This window comes from Aethalodelphis obliquidens, unplaced genomic scaffold, assembly GCF_003676395.1.
Source record: "Aethalodelphis obliquidens isolate GAN/ISIS:26980383/991018 unplaced genomic scaffold, ASM367639v1 scaffold34, whole genome shotgun sequence".
Classification (NCBI taxonomy): domain Eukaryota; kingdom Metazoa; phylum Chordata; class Mammalia; order Artiodactyla; family Delphinidae; genus Aethalodelphis; species Aethalodelphis obliquidens.
Window position 1 is genome coordinate 4,046,814 of NW_020837978.1, and position 17,578 is coordinate 4,064,391.

The 17,578-nt window shown below is 55.4% G+C and overlaps 1 protein-coding gene across 2 annotated transcripts; it reads right to left on the minus strand.

Annotated features, from left to right (window-relative positions):
* Nucleotides 1-4,350: 4,350 nt before the first annotated feature.
* On the minus strand, nucleotides 4,351-13,045 carry NRN1 (neuritin 1). Of its 2 annotated transcripts, none has more exons than XM_027128285.1 (3): nucleotides 12,787-13,045; nucleotides 8,534-8,678; nucleotides 4,351-5,518 (listed from the first exon to the last, which is right to left on the minus strand). In XM_027128285.1, the coding sequence occupies exons 1-3, from the start codon at nucleotides 12,839-12,841 to the stop codon at nucleotides 5,290-5,292; spliced, it is 429 nt and encodes a 142-aa protein (XP_026984086.1). In that variant the 5' UTR covers nucleotides 12,842-13,045; the 3' UTR covers nucleotides 4,351-5,289. The 2 variants fall into 2 exon arrangements, with proteins under 2 accessions (XP_026984086.1, XP_026984085.1); XM_027128284.1 differs by lacking the exon at nucleotides 12,787-13,045 and adding an exon at nucleotides 9,735-10,312.
* Nucleotides 13,046-17,578: the final 4,533 nt, after the last annotated feature.

Consider the following 17,578-nt stretch of genomic DNA (forward strand, 5'->3'; position numbering starts at 1 on the left):
TTGGGTTAAATTCTGAGAGAGGAGTTTACTCTAAATGGCGGGGGTGGGGGAAGGGCTAGGGGTGGGGAGGGAAGCTGTGGAGGAGACTCCAGGAGCAAACCCGTTAGCGGTGAGAAAACCAGGGACCCCAGATTGGGGGTTCGAAGGCAGGGAGAGCCAGGGGCCCGCCCTGGGCTCTGGCACCAGCTGGAGGTGGGGTAGGGTCTGCAATCACAGAGCCTGTCCAGAGGCTGACTTAATTCAGGGAGATTATCTAGAGCTTCCTGAGAAGGCCGGAGTGGGCCGGCCTGTAGCAAGAGGAAATGAAGCTGCTGGAGTATAAGGGAAAATTGCTCCACAGTATTAAAGGTCATAAATGAGGTGCTCTCCTCCAGGTTATTCTGAAGAATTCAGGGAGACCCATGGGATTAAGCCTGTTTGGAGGCAGGAGGAAACAAGAGTAATAATAGCTAACAGCAGGTAAGAGGCATGTAGTGCGAAAGCGCTTCACCCATGTTATCATATTTGACCCAAAGTACAACCCCATGAGGAAGGTATGATCGTGCCCATTTTACAGAGGAGGAAACTGAGGTCCGGAGGGGTTAAGGAAGCCACCCGTGGTTATGCGGCTGGTAACAGAAGTCTTCTGGCTCCTGGGTCCTCACTGTAAAGGCATGTCCTTCCAGGGCGAGAATCTGGACAGGAGGTTACACTCCTTGTCTCCACTTCCTTTCGGGGGCTGGAGCCGGGAGGCTGCCCGAGCCTGGCTGGGCAGTGCTGGGCCCAGTTTTCTTCTTTCTTTCTTCTTGGTTCGTTTTATTTATTTATTTATTTTAAGTTTATTTTATTGGAGTATAGTTGATTTACAATGTTGTGTTAGTTTCAGGTGTACAGCAAAGTGATTCAGGTATACATATATATGTATATATTCCTTTTTCATATTCTTTTTCATTATGGTTTATCACGGGATATTGAACATAGCCCCCTGTGCTCTACAGTAGAACTTGCAGAGCCATTGTTACCCGTTTTCTACATAAAAGCTGACACCTGCTAACCCCGACCTCCCACTCCAGCCCTCCCCCAACCCCCTGTCCCTTGGCAACCGCCAGTCTGTTCTCTATGGGCCCAGTTTTTTTATGCCGGTATTTGGGTCTGGGCCCCAGGCTGCCCCCACCTCAATCTCAAGGGAAGGCCCTTGGGAGATGCCGTTCTTCTCCTTGGGGGAAAACCCCAAACTACTTCATTAGAAAGTTCCCTGATGCCCAGGCCTCCGGAGTGCAGAGCAGCCAACTGCTCAGCGCGTGTCCTCATGGCTCTCCGCCCCCCACTTTCTTTTCACTCCAGGGGCGAGGGGCGAGGGGCGAGGGGCAAGGGCACCAACACTTTGATTTCCTTTGGTAGGTGTTCGGAAGAAAGGAGAGGCAGCGAACCTTCCCTCGGGTCCCATGGGACAGGGCGGTGGACTGTTCCGGAGAGTGGACCTCTCCCTGGGGCCACCCGCGTCCAGCCTGGCACTGCCAGGGCGCAGCCCCTTGTGTGGGGCGGGGAGAGGGAGAGAAGAGTCGAAGGAAGACCTTTCCGGAAGCAGCTCTGCCAGCACTGAGGGAATTTCGGGAAGGGGAAAAGGGGAAAGGCTGCTCTCCGTGTCGTCCATCCGAGTTCCCACGCTTGGGCTCGGCCTGGCCAGCCCCATGGCGCTGCCACCCGTGGGGCCCTCGCCCTCCAGGCTTCAGCCGGAGTGAAAGGATCTCCAGATGCCCAGAAAGAGAATCTACGTGGTGGTCCTTGGGCTGATTCACTTCCCTGAGGATCCTGAATGAAAACAGGTCCCAGATTCATCTCTATCCTCCACCTCTGTCCACAGCGCTGTCGTCTCCAGTCTAAGATGCCTGCTTTCCTCTCTCCCCTCCGCTCGCCCTGCTTCCGGACCGGTTCTCCCCAACTTTCTCCTCCATTTTCCACGCCCCCATCCTTCTTCTTTCCTTGCGTGTCTCTTCCCCCCCATACGTCCAGCTCCCAAGGGCCCTGGAGTTGGGGGGCCGAGCCGGGGGCTCTGGACTTGGCGTCTCTGACATTTTCCTGAGGATAACCAAACATTACACTCCAGTGGAATTCTGTGCCTTGAATCTACTCGGGCAAGGGATGGAGTGGGAGGGCCCTTCCCCGACCCCAGGTCCTCAAGGGCTGGCAGCCTAGCGCGAGTGGGCCACGTGCAAAGCGATGCGCAGAGCTGGAACCACCGGGCCGAGGTCGGGAGGACGATCCCCTCGGTGCCTGATACCCACTCCTCACCGCCTGCACCCCCAAACCCCATCTCAGCGGTGGGACGTGGCTCGTGCTCACGTTGGTTACTACCTCCCCGAGCTGGGAGCAGGGCTTACCGCGCTGCTGCTTAAAAACGGTAACACCAACTAACATATGGAGATGTCATCATGATTAAACAACAAATTATAGTCGAAGACGGCGCGATAATAATCTAAACAATCACTACAACCAGAAGAAAAGTCCTCTACGCGATGCGGCCGCGTTTCCGGGACTCACGGCCCTGCGTCCCTGGGCTCTCTCCCCAAGAGCACTGGAGGGTGTTCCCCGGCCTACCAAAGGGCGAGGGAGCCCCGACACGGCACCCAGCTCTCTGGAGGCCCCCCCCCCCCGACGATCTGGGACAGGCCGCCCTGGAGGGAGGCCCCACCTGGGAGGCAGCTGGAGCCGCAGCAGGAGGACCAGGTTCCTGGAGACCAGAGCGACCGAGCCCGCGTTCCTAATCCCCGCCCCTCTCCCCTCCCACAGCCTCGCCTCCTTCCAGATCTCGGAGGAGGTCGTTTTCTAGGAGGGAGGACTGCTCTGTGAGGGGAGGGGTGTCCTCCTTGTGTCGCGGGGGTCTCCCTCCACCACCACCCCAAAGCCTGGGGAGAACGCCGCGTGCGTTTTCCTTTGGCGAGCAATGGGCCCAGGGGTGCGCGCTGCTTCGCCCCCAGTTTGCGGAGGTAGAAACACGAATAGGAGAGGGGAGGCTATCGAAGCAAGACTGGCCCGAGTAGACCCTCTTTCTCCTCCTTCCCCCCCATCATTAAATAGATCCGTGTTTATAACAGGCTCAGACATTTTAATTTGAATTCCAGGGGTTGAACTCAGGCTAGAATCGTCCCACTTACACTTAGGCCGAAAATTACATTGAAATGAAACGATCAAAACCAAACTCTATGTACCCAAACAGCCAGCGTTCCGGGGTGGGTGGCCACTCCGCGCAGGCAGCGAGGATTTCCTTTGGTCTGGCCCGAAACTGCAGGGTCGGCGGAGGAGGGGGCGGCTTGGGGGCGGGGGGCAGCGAGGGAAATAGTCCCAGGAGTGGAGGCGAGGTGGCGTGCGTGAACCCGCCGCGCTAATAGATGCTGCCATTAAGAAACCGGGCGGCTTCCAGCGCTCGGGGCGCAGGGACGCATGTGTTGCTGGAATTCAATCCGTGGCGGGAATGCAGATTGGGCTGCGACCTACTGGGTTTGATTTATGAACTGTTACTCTAGCGATTGTTTACACATTGCATTTCAGGGCCCCGTGCACCCTCCAGGAGCGCGTCGCGGGAACCCGCTGCAGCCTTCTCGGCCTCCCTCCCCGCCCCCATCTCCACCCCCAGACCCCTCGGGGCCCCCGCAGCTCCCTCCCACCCTCACCTTGTCCAAGAAATCCGATTTCGCTGTCTTTGAGCCCAAAGACCCACATTCGGGTCTGCCCCCCCAGCCTGCTCGCATCCAGCAGCCCCGGACCCCGCGCTCCTCTGCTCGCGTTTATTCGCGAATGTTTACTTCTCTGTAAGGCCATGCGGGCCTATAAGTAGGAGAGGTGGAAGCAGCTCGACTGCCAGATCGTTAGACCCCGTCTCCTCGCCATTTCAGCTGAGCTATCTTACTAATTATGAAAGGATTCACCTGATCCCTGCCAGGGACCACAGCATCTGGCCCCTCTGTGAGAGCCCTTAATGGTGGTTCCTCTGCAAGGTGCCTCTGGCCACCGCAGAGGAAGCGGCGTGTCGCCGGGAGGGCGCGGCCTTCGGAGCCGGTCGTTGAGGCTCCGACCCGCGTGGGTGTGCGTGTGCGTTCTCAGCTGCGCGCAAGCCCAGTGTCCCCAGACCTCACCTAGAAAGGATCCTTGCCGTTTACTTATTTAAAATATAACCTCCTCTTTCTCCTAAGTAAACACAATTTCAGGGACGTGGCAAGGTGTCCTGGTGGAGGAGGGTCTGCTTGAAGACGGTAGGTTAGCAGGTGGCTTGTGAACAGGTGAACTGATCACCCGGCATCCTGTGTCCCTTCAGGTAACCCCGAGAGCTCGGCCAAGAAAGCAGGCTTGGGGCAGGAAACAGACGACACCCCATTTCAAACAATAACTTTTATTTTATACTTCTCTATACTTTGTAGCAAATTTTTTTTTTGCTGAATTTAATTTATAATAAACTTTTTAAATTACATCTCTCTTTTTTTTAAAATCAAGGCTCTTTTATGTCAAAATCTTTTTTTAACTATATTTTAGATTAACATTTAACATCCCCCCCCTGTGATCTATACCATTGGATATTCAGGTAATACTGTATGTGTAACAGCTAAAACAAGAGGGAAACTCAAGGCAGTGGACTTGGAAAGGTGCATCAACACGAGCAGGTAAAGCTTAACCTCTCAGTGATTTCAGCAGCGTTTTTTTTCTGGCAGCCTGTACCTCTAACCCGAGGTTTCCTCAACCCCTTTCCTCTCTCCCTCCTAGCCTTAAAACACAAGGCCAACAACCCGTCCTTTCACTTTTCTCGAGGAGAAATGTGCAGTGGAAATGATCAAAACAAGATACTGTGTTAGAAAGACGTGAGTGTGAATTATTCACGAGATGCTTCTCTCTTCAATTCATTCCCCTGGCCTTCTCCTCTCCTCTCTTTCCTATTAGGAGGAGCCCGTAATTTGTCATGTATTAACATGATTAATATAGTAGGCGGCCCAGGGCCGTTCCTGAGATTCTTGTGCCAAAAAATAAAAATTAAAAAAATGGGGTGGGTTTGCCGTTTTCGTATTTCTGTGGGAAGACGGACTGAAGGTGAGGTCCGATGTTGGCTGTGCTTGCTTTGCTCACTGATCGGTAACATTTGGCAAATAAAACACAAAAAAACAAACGAAATCAAAAAGAGAACCAGGATTTCCCACAATCCTATGAGTGTTGTCAGCATCACAGAGAATCACAACGTCCCCAAAGAACGAATGGATCTTCCTCTCGATTTCCGGGAGCATGGCGTGAGTGTGTGTGGGCGCGCGGGGGAAGCCGGCCCCGCGCTCAGAAGGGAAGCCAGGTCGCTAGAGCTGCCAAGAGGGACGCCAGGAGCACGGAGAGCGCCGGAAGCAGGGACCCCGCCGCCCCGTTGCCGCTGCCGCAGAGTTCGAATAAGCTGCCTTGGATGTTGAGATTTTTGGATTCTTTTCTCAGTTTATCCCACATATCTTTCGCCCCTTCCTGGCAATCCGTAAGGGCTGTGACCGTGCAGCTGTGGAAATCCTCCCAGTATCTGGCGAGGAACAGAACAAAACAGAAGCGGGTTCACTTTGGGCGCGGGAAGGACCCCGGGCCTGCGCCCCGGGCAAACCTCCCGGCGCCCCCCTCCGACCTCCTCTCCGCCGGCCCGGCGCCGGGCGGGGCCCGGTGGGCGCTCCCGGGACCTCCGCGCAGCCTGGATGCCGCTGACCCAGGTGGAGGCCGCCCCTTCCCTCTCTGGTTCCGCGGCCCGGCAGCCGGGCCGCGCCCGCTGCGCCGCGCTGGCACCTCGGCCTGCGCAAACAGATTGCTGGGCCTCCGCGGGCAAAGCTAGGAAAACAGTGCTAAGCCTCGCAAGCTGCCGCCCATTAATGCCTCCTGGCTTGCAAGCGGGTTGCTTGCTCGGAGCACGGCCCTCCCCTCCGGGCTTCCCGCTTTCTCCTCCGCCCGCCCCTTCTGTCTCCCTCCCTCCCTCTCCACGCCGCCGCGCACTCTCCCCGTGGCCTTCATTCTCCTCCGCTCCTCCTTTTGTCTCCCGCTTTCCCCTTCGCCTTCTTCCCTCTCCCCTTCTTTGTCTTCCTCCTTTTCCCTCCCCTCGGTTTTCCTCTGTTCCGTTCCTCACTTCCCCCTACTCGCTTGCTTCGGTCCTCCGTGGCCCCTCGCCTTGCTCTCCACGCCCCCCCGGCTCTGATTCGCTCCGGAGACTGCGGCCTGCCTCTCCCCTCCACGGGGTCGGTGAGTGTCAGCGCCCGGACCCCCGGGGCTGGCTTCCTGGCCTCCTCCAGCTTCCTCAAACCCCAGAGCTCCGGCCCTGCCCTTTCCCCTCTCCCGAGGCTTCTTCGTGGCCCTGGACCTCCGCGGCCTTCGGGGTGTATTGCCAGCACCCCCAGGCCCGGGCTCCTGGGCCGGCGCGGTGCCCGCCGCTGCCAGCCTTCGAGGGACCCTACTCCCAGCCCTCCCCTCTCTCCTCTTCCCGGAGCCCCGCGCGGTACTCAGCCACTCGCTCCTCCTGGGCTCGGTTCCGAGCCCCGCCCCACAACCTTCAGCCAACTTGTCCTTTTTTTTTTTTTTTTATTGTCCCCCTTTCTTCTGAAAACCCAAAATAGATCTCGAGACTAAATATCATTCCAACCCGTGATCGATTCCTGGGGCGCTGTCTCCTTTCGGGGCTGGGTCGATCAGTGAGCCTCGGTAACTCTGGGCGGGCTCCCACTTCGCCCGGGCCCTTAGCGCCAGGTCACCAGGGAGGGCCCTCCACGAAATGTGGTTGTTATTTTCTCCCCTCTCTCCTTTCTGCTCACTAGCCCGGACTGTAAGCACGATTTATCCTGGTTTCCACTCCCACCCCATCTTCTGGCTGACAGTCAAGTTATAAATGCTTGTTGGACGGCCTTGAGCAATGGCTGTTTTCTAATGACCTCCGTGAGTCTCTGATTTATAAGGACTGGGGGGCCTGGGGTGCAGGGCTTCCAGGTTCCTCAATTTGTAATAAATACTGAGATTTAGAGAAACCGAGAGGCGGCAGGACAGCTCTCTGCATAATTACACCTCCCAAAGGATGTCTAAATCTCTCCTTTCCTCATGCATGCCCAGATGGGGACAGGGCCTTCCTGGAAGAGAGACATGGTGGAAGATGACAGAATCCAGGTGGCACTGAGAAGAGGTGGGCTTCAGTGCCACCAACAGCGTGGGAGCCTTGACCCAGCTGTGGCTGCCACCTCTGAGAGGGGCCCGCCTCATTTCCATTTTCCAGGACGAAAGTCCTGCTAAAAAATTAAAATAGCTTTGGAATAACCAAGTTCTGGCAAGTGATGGAGGATTTGAGAGCTGATCCGTATTTAGCCTCTTGTCCATCGTTACAGGTACATTTCTTACCTATCATCAGACACTTAGGATTAAAGTAGGTGGGTGTGCATCCCAGACCCAGCCTTTTGTCCCTTTCCTGATAGGAAAGTAGCAGCCACTTAGCCGCTGTGGCTTCTGGTGGCCACCAGGGTATTTAAGACTGTGTAGCAAAATTAAGGATGGTGCAGAAGATGGTCACTCCAACCTATGGGAAACAAGGAACACCTTTTGCCTTGGCTTTATTGGAAGGACCATTATGGGGGTGGGGAGGTTCACAACTATTTTTGAAAAATGAAGTAGCAGTGTGTGTGCCTGTGTATTGCAGAAGATGGGAGTATTTCTAAGGTCTGCAGCAGCTAAAATGCAGCTGGTCCACCACAGTAGGGCTCTGCTACCCTCATTTGCCAGTGGGAGCTGTGCTTTCCAGCCAAGCTCTGGAAAAAACGCCACTGGGCCTGTCCATGAACTCCCTCCTGGCCTGGCCTGGGGACACCTTGCAGATGGAGGAGGGAGGGGGGAAGCAAGAAAGGTAACTACTCTAAAGCTCCGAATTGGCTACCAACTCCGCAGAAGTGATCACTGGACATTTGGGACATGCTCCTCTTGGGCAAAGTCATTGGCACAAAACAAAATATTCTTTCAGTCTCTCTCCTAGAAAGAGGAAGAGGGATCTGCACTCCCTTGCTGCTCGCGAATTTTCTTGGCGGGCACCGGAGGGGAGTTTTATTAGAGGAAGTGGACAAAATAGGGGAGTGCCTTTCCTTTTAAGTGAACCTAGTAGAACTACCAAAAACGCCCCTCAAACCAAACCAACCGTTCTTCAGGAAGTGCTCATTCGCGCAGCAGGAAAGGGAGACGAAGACGGCCTCAAAGCGCAGCGAGGAACTGCCAGCTGCTCTCCAAACCCTCGTCCCCGGTTCCAGCGCGTGGATTGCGCGCGCCTCTGTGCGCGCGGGTCAGGCTGCGGAGGGTGGGACTGGGCCCGGCGGAAAGGATCATCCTCTGCCCATCCCAGGCCACAGGGTCCCCTTGGGCGGGGCAGGCCCCGGCAAAGGCCTGAGGGTGGGAGCCAGAAGGTGAGAAGGCGCGGATTCGCACTGGTGCCAAATACAGACCGCCGGCGGGAGGCGGAGCGCCCTCCCACCTCCGCAGCGCCCCCCCCCCACCCCGAAAGGAAACCTCGAGGGCCAGAGAGAACACTTACGTGCACACGGTCTTGATGTTGGTCTTGTCATCCAGGCCCTGCGGGTAGTTGGCCATGCTGTCGCCCAGCTTGAGCAAACAGTCCGAAAAGCCCTTAAAGACCGCATCGCACTTGCCCGCTGCTCTCACGGCCTGCACCAGGTACGCTGCGGGGAGGAGGGAACACCGGTCAGCAGGACCGCGACCCCGCCCCGCAGCCCGACGGCCCGCCCGCCTGGGCCCGGCGCGCCTCACCCCGTCCAGCGGTGTCCACTAGCGCCCGGGCTCGGGGAGCGCCAGGTCCAAAGGTGAATGAACGGTTTGGCCCGAGAACGAGCGACCCGCACGCAACTGCGCGTCTTCTGCGGATGGCCGGTACGTGAGCGGTGTGGACAGGGGAGGCGAGGCCCTTCCTATTGTTCTACTCCCTCCCGCATCTGGCTCCATCTCTTTTTCTGTTTCCATCGCCCCCTCTTCTCACCTCCCCCGCCTCTTTTATTTCTCTCTTTCTCCTCACTCCCTCCTTCGTTTCCCAACGTTTCCCAGCGAGCCCGTCAAGGGTCTCCAAGTGAGATCTTCCCTTTCTGAGGTGACGGAGGGGGTCCGAAAGCACAGCGCGGGGGCGAGGAAGGGGCTGGGAGGCGGCAGAGCCGGGGGCCGGGAGCCGAACCGAGCGCCACGTCGGGCGAAGAAGCCTCGGGCTCGGCGGGCGCTCAGCAAACACTGCTGAATGAACAAACTAATAAAGTCGCTGGAAGCTACCAGCAGCCACCGACATGGATTATTTCACTCTAAGACCGACTGTCTACCATGCAGTGTGCGTTCCTAGTGAGGTCCTCGCTCCCCGACCCCGAGAGACTGGGCGAGGGGACGAGTGGTCTGGGGCAGTCGCGGCCCGGCAGAGTCAGGATGTGTCTGAGCTAATGACCCCGGGTCACCTCCGCGGAGGCCAAACCCGTGAGGCCGGCCCCTTGCTTCCTTCCGCCTCTATCCGCGGCTCGGCTCCCCTGGAAAGACCGGCCACCACTCCCGCCAGCGGGAGGTGGGGGGGTGAGACCCTTCCTCGCCAGGTCCCAGCAGTGCGTCTCAGGGCCCAGATGGCTGCCGCCAGGGGCTCTCGGCCTCCAGCTCCGGGCTCTCTCCAGAGGGGACCGGGATCGCAGTCTGGGCGGTGGGAGGAGGTGAAGGAGAAGGGGTGGGGGAGGAAGAAACCCCGGCCGCACCGAGGCCCTCGCTCCTGGTCTCAGGTCGGCCAGACCCCGCGGCTCCAGGCGGCCGGCGCGCTGCCGTGGCCATTTCTCTCCTTCCCAAGGCCCACGAACTGGGCTAAAGATTCCGAGACGAGCGGCCAAAAGCACCCGGGACGCCAGGAGGGCGCGCGTGAAGCGCAGATCTGCGCTGCTGGGGCGAGAGGAGGGGAGAGAAGGGGCGAATCTTCTCGGAATGGAATTCGGCCTCCAGTGCCTGGACCCTGAGCGCCGGGCCCTTCCCGGCAGTGTTCAGGGCGCCGCGGCTCGCGTGTGGGTGTCTCCGGGGAGGACCTCACCACCCCAAGCCGCCGGTGCCCAGAGCCGGGCCAGAAGCAGGCGAGCGGGAAGGTGACCGAAGCTGCAGAGGCCTCCGAGAGCGCACCGTTTGCAAATTGCTGCAGGAAGAGCTGGGCGGGACTTGCGCTTTCTAATCCGGAACGGGAAGCTCTGGGGAAGGGACTCGACCTCGGCTCGGGCAGATACGTAAACCGTTATCTATCTCCCGGTCCCCCTACGAAACAGTAAGAGCCCTTGCGACTGCAAGTGTCAGCTAGAACACTGAATAAACGAATCTTTGTTCCAACAGAACGCAGTCCCGATGAATTCAACCCTGCGCGGCGCCCTCTATAATCCGTACCACAGATGCTGCTTTGCAGCGAGGAAACGAAATAAAATACAGTCCATCCTCCCTCGCGCCCTGGCACCCGGCCTCTCCTTACCCCTTACCTCCACCCCCAAGACTCGGTGGTGAAAAAGTTGCCCCTAAGATGCATTGACACTATGTTAAAGGAGAATTGGGGTTCGCCGGGGTGGGGGGCGCGGGAAGCGTTCCTGTCGCGTTATCTTTCCAGGGGCTGCTGGAGGAGAAGACATGTCACAGCGCGCATGTGTGTGTGCGCGCGCGCGTGTAAAATAAGAAGTCGTGAAATTTTCTGTTTTTTTTTTTGCAACTGTGACTCCGCGGTCTCTGGCTGGCTGGGGAGGCCGGGGGCTTGCGCGCGGGAAGTGTTTCGCAGGCTCACGCCTCCGGGCAGGGGGCAGCCGGCGCGACCCTGTCCGTCCTTCTTGAACCCTCGTTCAGCGAGGCTCGGGCGAGCGACCCAGGCTACTTCCCCGTTCTCTGCGGTGTCCGCGTCTTGTGCCTTTTCCTTCCGTTCATTCATTCGTTCGACCTCTCATTCATTCCAAACTTCCTCCCGCCTAGCCTTCATTTGCCTTCACCACCCCTCCACCTTCCCGTCCCTGCCCCACCCCCCGCTTTTCTTGCCAAATGTCAGTGATTTGGGACAGTTCCCAGCTGGGAATTAATAAAGATCGAGGCTCTGGTGCGGGAAAGGGCAGACATTCGGGAACAAGTATACTCCATTGCAATTCCACAGCCAACAAATGGTCATTTTCGGGCCGAGGTTACTGTGTTCCAAGCGTATTTCGCATACACAATCGCTGTCTTTTTTTTTTTACCCCATCCATAGTAAGGTTATTTCCTACCGGGAAAGCAGATTACAATCCCTATATCAAAAACAACTGCTGTCTCCTGCTCTCTAAAAATCTGCAGGCTAACTGCAAAAGCCACATCCAGTTATTTCCAAGATTTAAGGGATTTGCTGCAATCAGAAATGTTCTTTATTTATTGCAGCTCTTTGCACTAATGTCAAAGATTCAAAACAGCCAGATTCAAAACAGCAAATCGTTTCTTAGAATTAAAGGCAACGTCAACATCCTGCATCCACACATTCTAAAGCCCCTACAATGTTCATGCAAAAAAACCAGATACTCAGAATCATGTCAAATGCATACAAAACCCACTGCAAAGAATCCATTTTAATATGCAGATAACTCCAAAGCCTGTTTCCCCCACATTTCTCGTGAAGAAAAATGTTATGTATTTCATCTCCTGCCCCAAATCGATTCCCTAAAGCCCCTCCACCCCCCGCAATACTGCAAGGATTTGTCTGCAAAGAATGCTACAGCCTGAAGTGATAGGCACCAACAATTCCCTCGTCTCCAGAAAACCCGTTTGAAGAGTTTCTATTTTTTCTCTTGTCCGTTCTATTAATAATCTGCTTCACTTTCACTTTTAGGCCACATTAATTAATGCTCTGACCCGCATCAGGGATGGGGGTTTTCTAGCGCTCCCTTCCATAATGCCTTCTTCATTTTGGATGAAAAAATGTGAACTTTTAAACAACGACAGTGTAGCTAGGACTCAAGATTCCTTAACATAAAATGGGGACTATATAAACCCACCCGTAATCAGTCCCAAACAAACAAAAATAACAGGCACCCAACACGACATATTGCAAACACTTCTTAACCCCTTCTTATAGAGAAAATACTGATGCCTATGTGGAAAGGAACAGGCAAATGAGCATAGAAAATTATATCCACATATATTTAGCTGAACTCAAGCTCCTCAATGATAAGCATATTAAAAGATGTACTCTGGGGTTCCCTATCATTCTCAGTTTGCCCCCCAGCCCGGTCTGCGTTGCCCGGTATCAATGCTGCAGCTAGGATACTGGGGCTGGGGCGGGGGGGGCGGGCGGGAGGATGACAAAGTTCTAAATGCTGCAGTCTGAACCCCAGAATATCTTTGCTTTCTGCACATAAACTTTCCAGTTGTAGCTGCCTAGCCATCTTGTTCCTGCATTCACCTTTTGACCCTTAAAAATAATACCTTGCAGTATCGCAGGGACCAGTGCATTTCCCCAGAGCGCACCAAACCTGGTGAACCCAAGAGAGGGGAGCAAAAACGGACGTGCGCTTTGGAAAAAGGGGGAAAACCCCTCCAGAAAACGCCAGCCGCACACATTTCCTGGCGAACGTTTGGAGTCTCTCTCCCCCCCCCCTTTTTTTTAGGAAAACCAACCCGGGACGCGCGAGTCCCTTGGATCCCATGTCCCACCCCTGGAGGTTTGCCGCCTTCTCCGCACCCCAGGGCGGCCGCGGGCCAGTCGGTTCCTTTGGGCACCTCGGCCCCGGCCGTCCGCCGTACCTCCGCGAGCCCGGCTCGCCGGCCACTTACCTATTTGCACCGCGAGGATCAGTGAAATATATCTGCCGTTCAACTTAAGTCCCATCCTACGTTTAGTCAAACCATTTGCGACCGCAGACCTTTAAATAGTTAGTTTAGAGAACGCGGGGGGAAGCTGAAAGATAGGCATTGCCAACAAGTTCCAGGAGCGACGGAGACTTTATGCACGGGGAAGGCAGAGGGAGGAGAGAGAGAGAGGGAGCGAGGAAGAGAGAGGGAGAGGGGGAGGTGCTGGGAATGGTTCACTCCATTAGGAGGGGCGGAGGAAGTACAGCCTCACGCCCACGAGCAGGCCTGACGTGGGGGATGACACGAAATGATTCTTTTTCAAAAAAAATAAAGACACCTTGGTAGAGAATCGCCATTTATAGTCATCAGAAGCTCGAATTAATCAGTTATCTCCAATTAATGTGCGATCCGAACGAATTCTCGCCTCTCGGAGGTGACCATTTCCCCAGCCCCGCGGCCGCCCACCCCCCGCCCCCCTCCTTCTCGCTGTTCCCGGGCCCCCAACCCCGCCCCCTCTCTGCGCAGGACCGGGGCTCCCTCTCCCCGCCCCGCCCGGAGCCGGGGAGTCCTGGCGCGCCCACTCGATTGTTTCAACCTGCTCCCCCTTCCTCCACCAGCAACTCGGCGAATCCAGCCTCCTCCCTACGTTGCAGCGGGGTTTAAAGCAGCGAGAGCGGGAGAGGGAAGAACTGCTCAGCCGGCCCCGTTAATTCGACAGGCCCCTGGGCCGCCTGCCCCGCTGCACTGGCCTACTCTCTTCCTCCAACCCTGCAGCTGCACTCGGGGCACAACCTGGAGCGCGTGAGCACACACACACACTCACGCCCGCGAGCCGAGCGGAGCGCCCCAGACCCTCCCGCACACACGGCACGGGAGCGCGCGCACAGGCCCAGGCCCGCGGGGTTTAATCTGCACACGCGGGGGGCCTGAAATATACACCTCGCGTCTTCGGTGACGCCCCCGCGGGCGAGGGGCCGCTTCAGGAGACGCGGCGACACCTGTATTGGGGAGCGGGGAGAGCAGGGAGGAAGGAACCTCTGCAAAGACGATTTTCGGACACTAGGGATATACTGACTCGCAGAGCTTTCGGAAATTTACGAGGCGATCGCTAGTGTGAGGGGTTCCTTCTGATCCTGATGCGCCTCTTGAGGTTATTTGTTGGGCCGCACACACACGCACACACGTACATCACGTACGCACACGCACACCCGCGTCCACACACACCTGCACTGTCTTTTGATGCTCGGGCGCAAACCCTGTGTAGACGCAGCCTTCTCTGCAACCAAGTGCTTCTGCAGCTGCGCCTGTGCCCGTGCGAGGTGCTACCGCGACAGCGTGAGTTAAGGACGAGAGAGGAACAGAGCTATTTTCTTTCTAAACGCGGTTAGGCTTTGGTTTCCTTCCCTTCCTCTGCACCAAAAGAAGCCTAAATCCTAGCTTCTTTAATCAAATGCTAAGGAAGGAGCCGGCCGACTTTGAGCCCGTGAAGAGAAAAAAGAAATGAAAGATGAAAAGGACCCGCTAAATCTCCCAAAATTACAGGAGAAAACAAGATATTAAGTAAGCGGTAGATATGCAGACGGATGAAGGCGATATTGAATCGAATCTGCTTCTCCAGGCACTGTGCCACCTGCGCGCCCATCTCTTTGGAGATGCAGAGACAGAGAGAGGGCGAGAAGGGGGCAAAACAAGGGCGGTGGGACGTGCTGTGGAGGCTGAGGGGATGAAGGGGGGCGCGGGGGCTCTGACTGCGGCCCTTTGTGACGCGGAACATTTGCACAGGGTGGCCCCTTCCCGCATCCCGCAGGTGCGGTACACCCAGAGCTGGGGGCCCGAGGGCCAGGGTCCGGGGCCTAGGGGCGGGGCCTCGTGGCCCCACCGTGTTGACGTCACCAGGCGGACGGGCTGGGCGGCAGTGGGGGGTAGCCCTTCCAGCGTCCAGGGGCGGTGTGGCAGCCCCGGGTGTTTCCTTTTCCTGCGCTCTGAGGCTCCTGGAAGAGCCGAAAACTTGGGCGGCCAGGGGGCGGGGCGGGGGCAGGTGGCGAGAGGCGGGTGTCTCTTGGACCCGCCCCCGACGCCCTCCAATGGCAAGGCGAGAGGTTGGTCCGAGGGGCGGGGCCTCGGGGAGCCGCGGTAGGCCCCGCCCACAGCCCCGCCCCACCCCTCGGGGCCCCGCGCGTGCTGCCCGCCAGGTTTATCCCTCCTCCGCCCAGAGTTGGGGCGCCGGCTCCGAGCCCAGACCGTTGCAGGGCCCGACGGGGGGCGGTGTAAGGCTTTTTGCCCTTAACGTCCTTGCCTTTCTCCTGCTCACCCACCCGCCCTCCGCCCCCGGATCTTACAAGACGTCGTTTTCTGAGAGTGCCCTGGGATTTCCCCATCCCACCCCCTGTCATCCGAACTTGGGGCGTTGGGGGTGTGCAAGCTGGCAGCGCTGAAGGGCTAAATAAAGCAGAATGAAGCAGAGGGCGGGCGGTTTGCGCGTGCGCACGGCCACCAGCTTCGGGTGGGCCGGTCCTGGGTCCCAGCCCATCCCGCGGGGTGGGGCTCGCCGTCGCTGGAACCCCGTTGGCCTTCCCTCCACTTTCCTCCACTTGCAGCCCAGCCTCCCCTCGCTGGTGAGGGTCGTTTGGAAAGTGAGGAAGTGAGAGAGCAGAGTCAGTACTGTGCATAAACGATATTAGGGTAAATGGTTGAAAGCAGATGCTAACAGGGTTTTTATTTTTTAATTCTTAATTTAAAAAGTACTGGTCTTTCTGCCGTCGGGGCTCCAAGAGAGGTTGGTTTTTCCTAATTTCTTTATTAAAGGATAATGAAATCCAGGGTTGCCAACGCATGCTGGCTCTTTGGGAACATTGCGGGCAATATCCACGGTTGAAGGTGGCCGTGGAGAAGGTTTCCTCCTTTCTTTTCTTAACTTGAAATGTCTACTCCACATCATACTTGAGGCGAAAAAGCAGTGGACTGGACAAGAGTGGGGAGACGCAGGTCCTAGGCCTTGTGTCGTCAGTAGTGCGGTGACCTTGGTCTGTCCCCACGCTTCTCTGACTTGCAGTTTGGTAATCTGAAAAAACAGCGGAGATCGGACTACGACCTGATCTCCAAGGCGGTTTTCGCCTTTGGTGTTTTGTGGACTGGAGGTTTTCCAGAATACTGTGGATGTGCAGCCCGAGGAATAAAGTCCATGCAAGGATGCTTGTTACAGGTGCCTTCTTGCAAAAGGCACGTTTCCTTTTGATAAGCAATTTCGTTTAAAGTTAAAGAAACGTATGCAGTTCAGGATTAAAAAAACCAAGAAATTGGTGCTGTTTGGATCTGCATATCAAAATGAGCCAGAGGTACCCCTCCCCCCCGAAGGTAGGTCTGCATAATTAAGGCATAAATGTGCAAAACTCCTGTCCCTAAAACTGCCAGAAAGAGACCACGTCTAATTTGAAGCCTGGTTGGCACCACCTTCCTTTCGTGGTTCAGGGTCCTGCAGCTCCCCCCCCCACCGCGCGCCTCCGCCCCCAGCGGCGCATGCAATGTTCCACACACATGCGGACACCAGGTGCGGCTGCGTGTGTTCTTGCACTGGTAACAGGGCAAAGCATTGAGCCAGTCCATTTCCCAACTCTCTCTACCAATCCATCCTAAGTGGACTTTCCAGATGCTATCATTTTAAAAACACCCCTTTGAAATTATTTGCGAGAGCAGTTGCCAGGTCTACTAGGAAATCCCACCTCTTCCTGGGTCAGAAAAAAATCCACTGCTGTATTAGAATGGATTGCTCTAACGATACATCTCTCTCATAAATTTAGTCTGTCATTTTTTATACCTTCAACTAGAGTCCTTAATCAAAAATGTGAATATTAATGTATATAGCTCTTTTATTTAAAATGACGACAACCATACCATATTTAAATAATCATGTGACCCAAGAGGGGGTTAACCTTTTTTCGAGATATGGTGGTAGAGTCCTAATAAAAACCCACTTTGGGAGGCTTGGGTCTCCCTTTGCCTCTGCTACTTGGTAAGGTGATTTTTCACTCTTTGATCACTGCTTTAAAATTAGTTGAGACGTCTAGGACTTAAATCTATGGCTGGCAGAAGAAACTTGATTTTAATGCAGAAATCTGAATCCTGGGAGCAAATGTTATGTTTGAAAGGTATGCGTGTGATTAGCTTTCTGTTTAACAATAAATACTTTATTTTTAAAAATTAACATTTTTATTATGAAATAGACGCACAGAGCAATGCACAAAACAGAGCTGCACAGCTCACTAATTTATCACAAAGTGAACATCTATGTGGTCCCCCTTCACACTGAAACAGAACAGACATGACACCTAAAAGCAATCTGTATTCCTAGATAAGATCCTAAATCAAAAAGGTCAGAGAAATCGTTGGGACAGTTAGCAAAATTCGATTGTGGTCTCTGAATGGGACGTTAGTTGGTACTAATGTTGATTTCCCAATTGGAGAGTTGTAGGGTGATCACACAGAAGGTCGTCCTCGTTTGGGGTGGGGACACACTGGAGTACTTAGGGGAGATGAGACGTCATACCTGCAGCTTGTTCCCACAGGGTTCAGAAAAGGAATAGCAGTAATGGGGATAAATAGACAGCAGTGGGACAACACAATAAAATGTTAAATTGGGGAATCTTTGGGTGAAGGGCTATGGGAGTTCTTTGTACAGTTCCGGCAATTTTTCTTTATGTTTAAAGTTATTTCAAATGAATTATTTTAAAAAATCTACTCCAGGTGGTTTAAGGACTTAGATAGCGCCCCGCCCAAA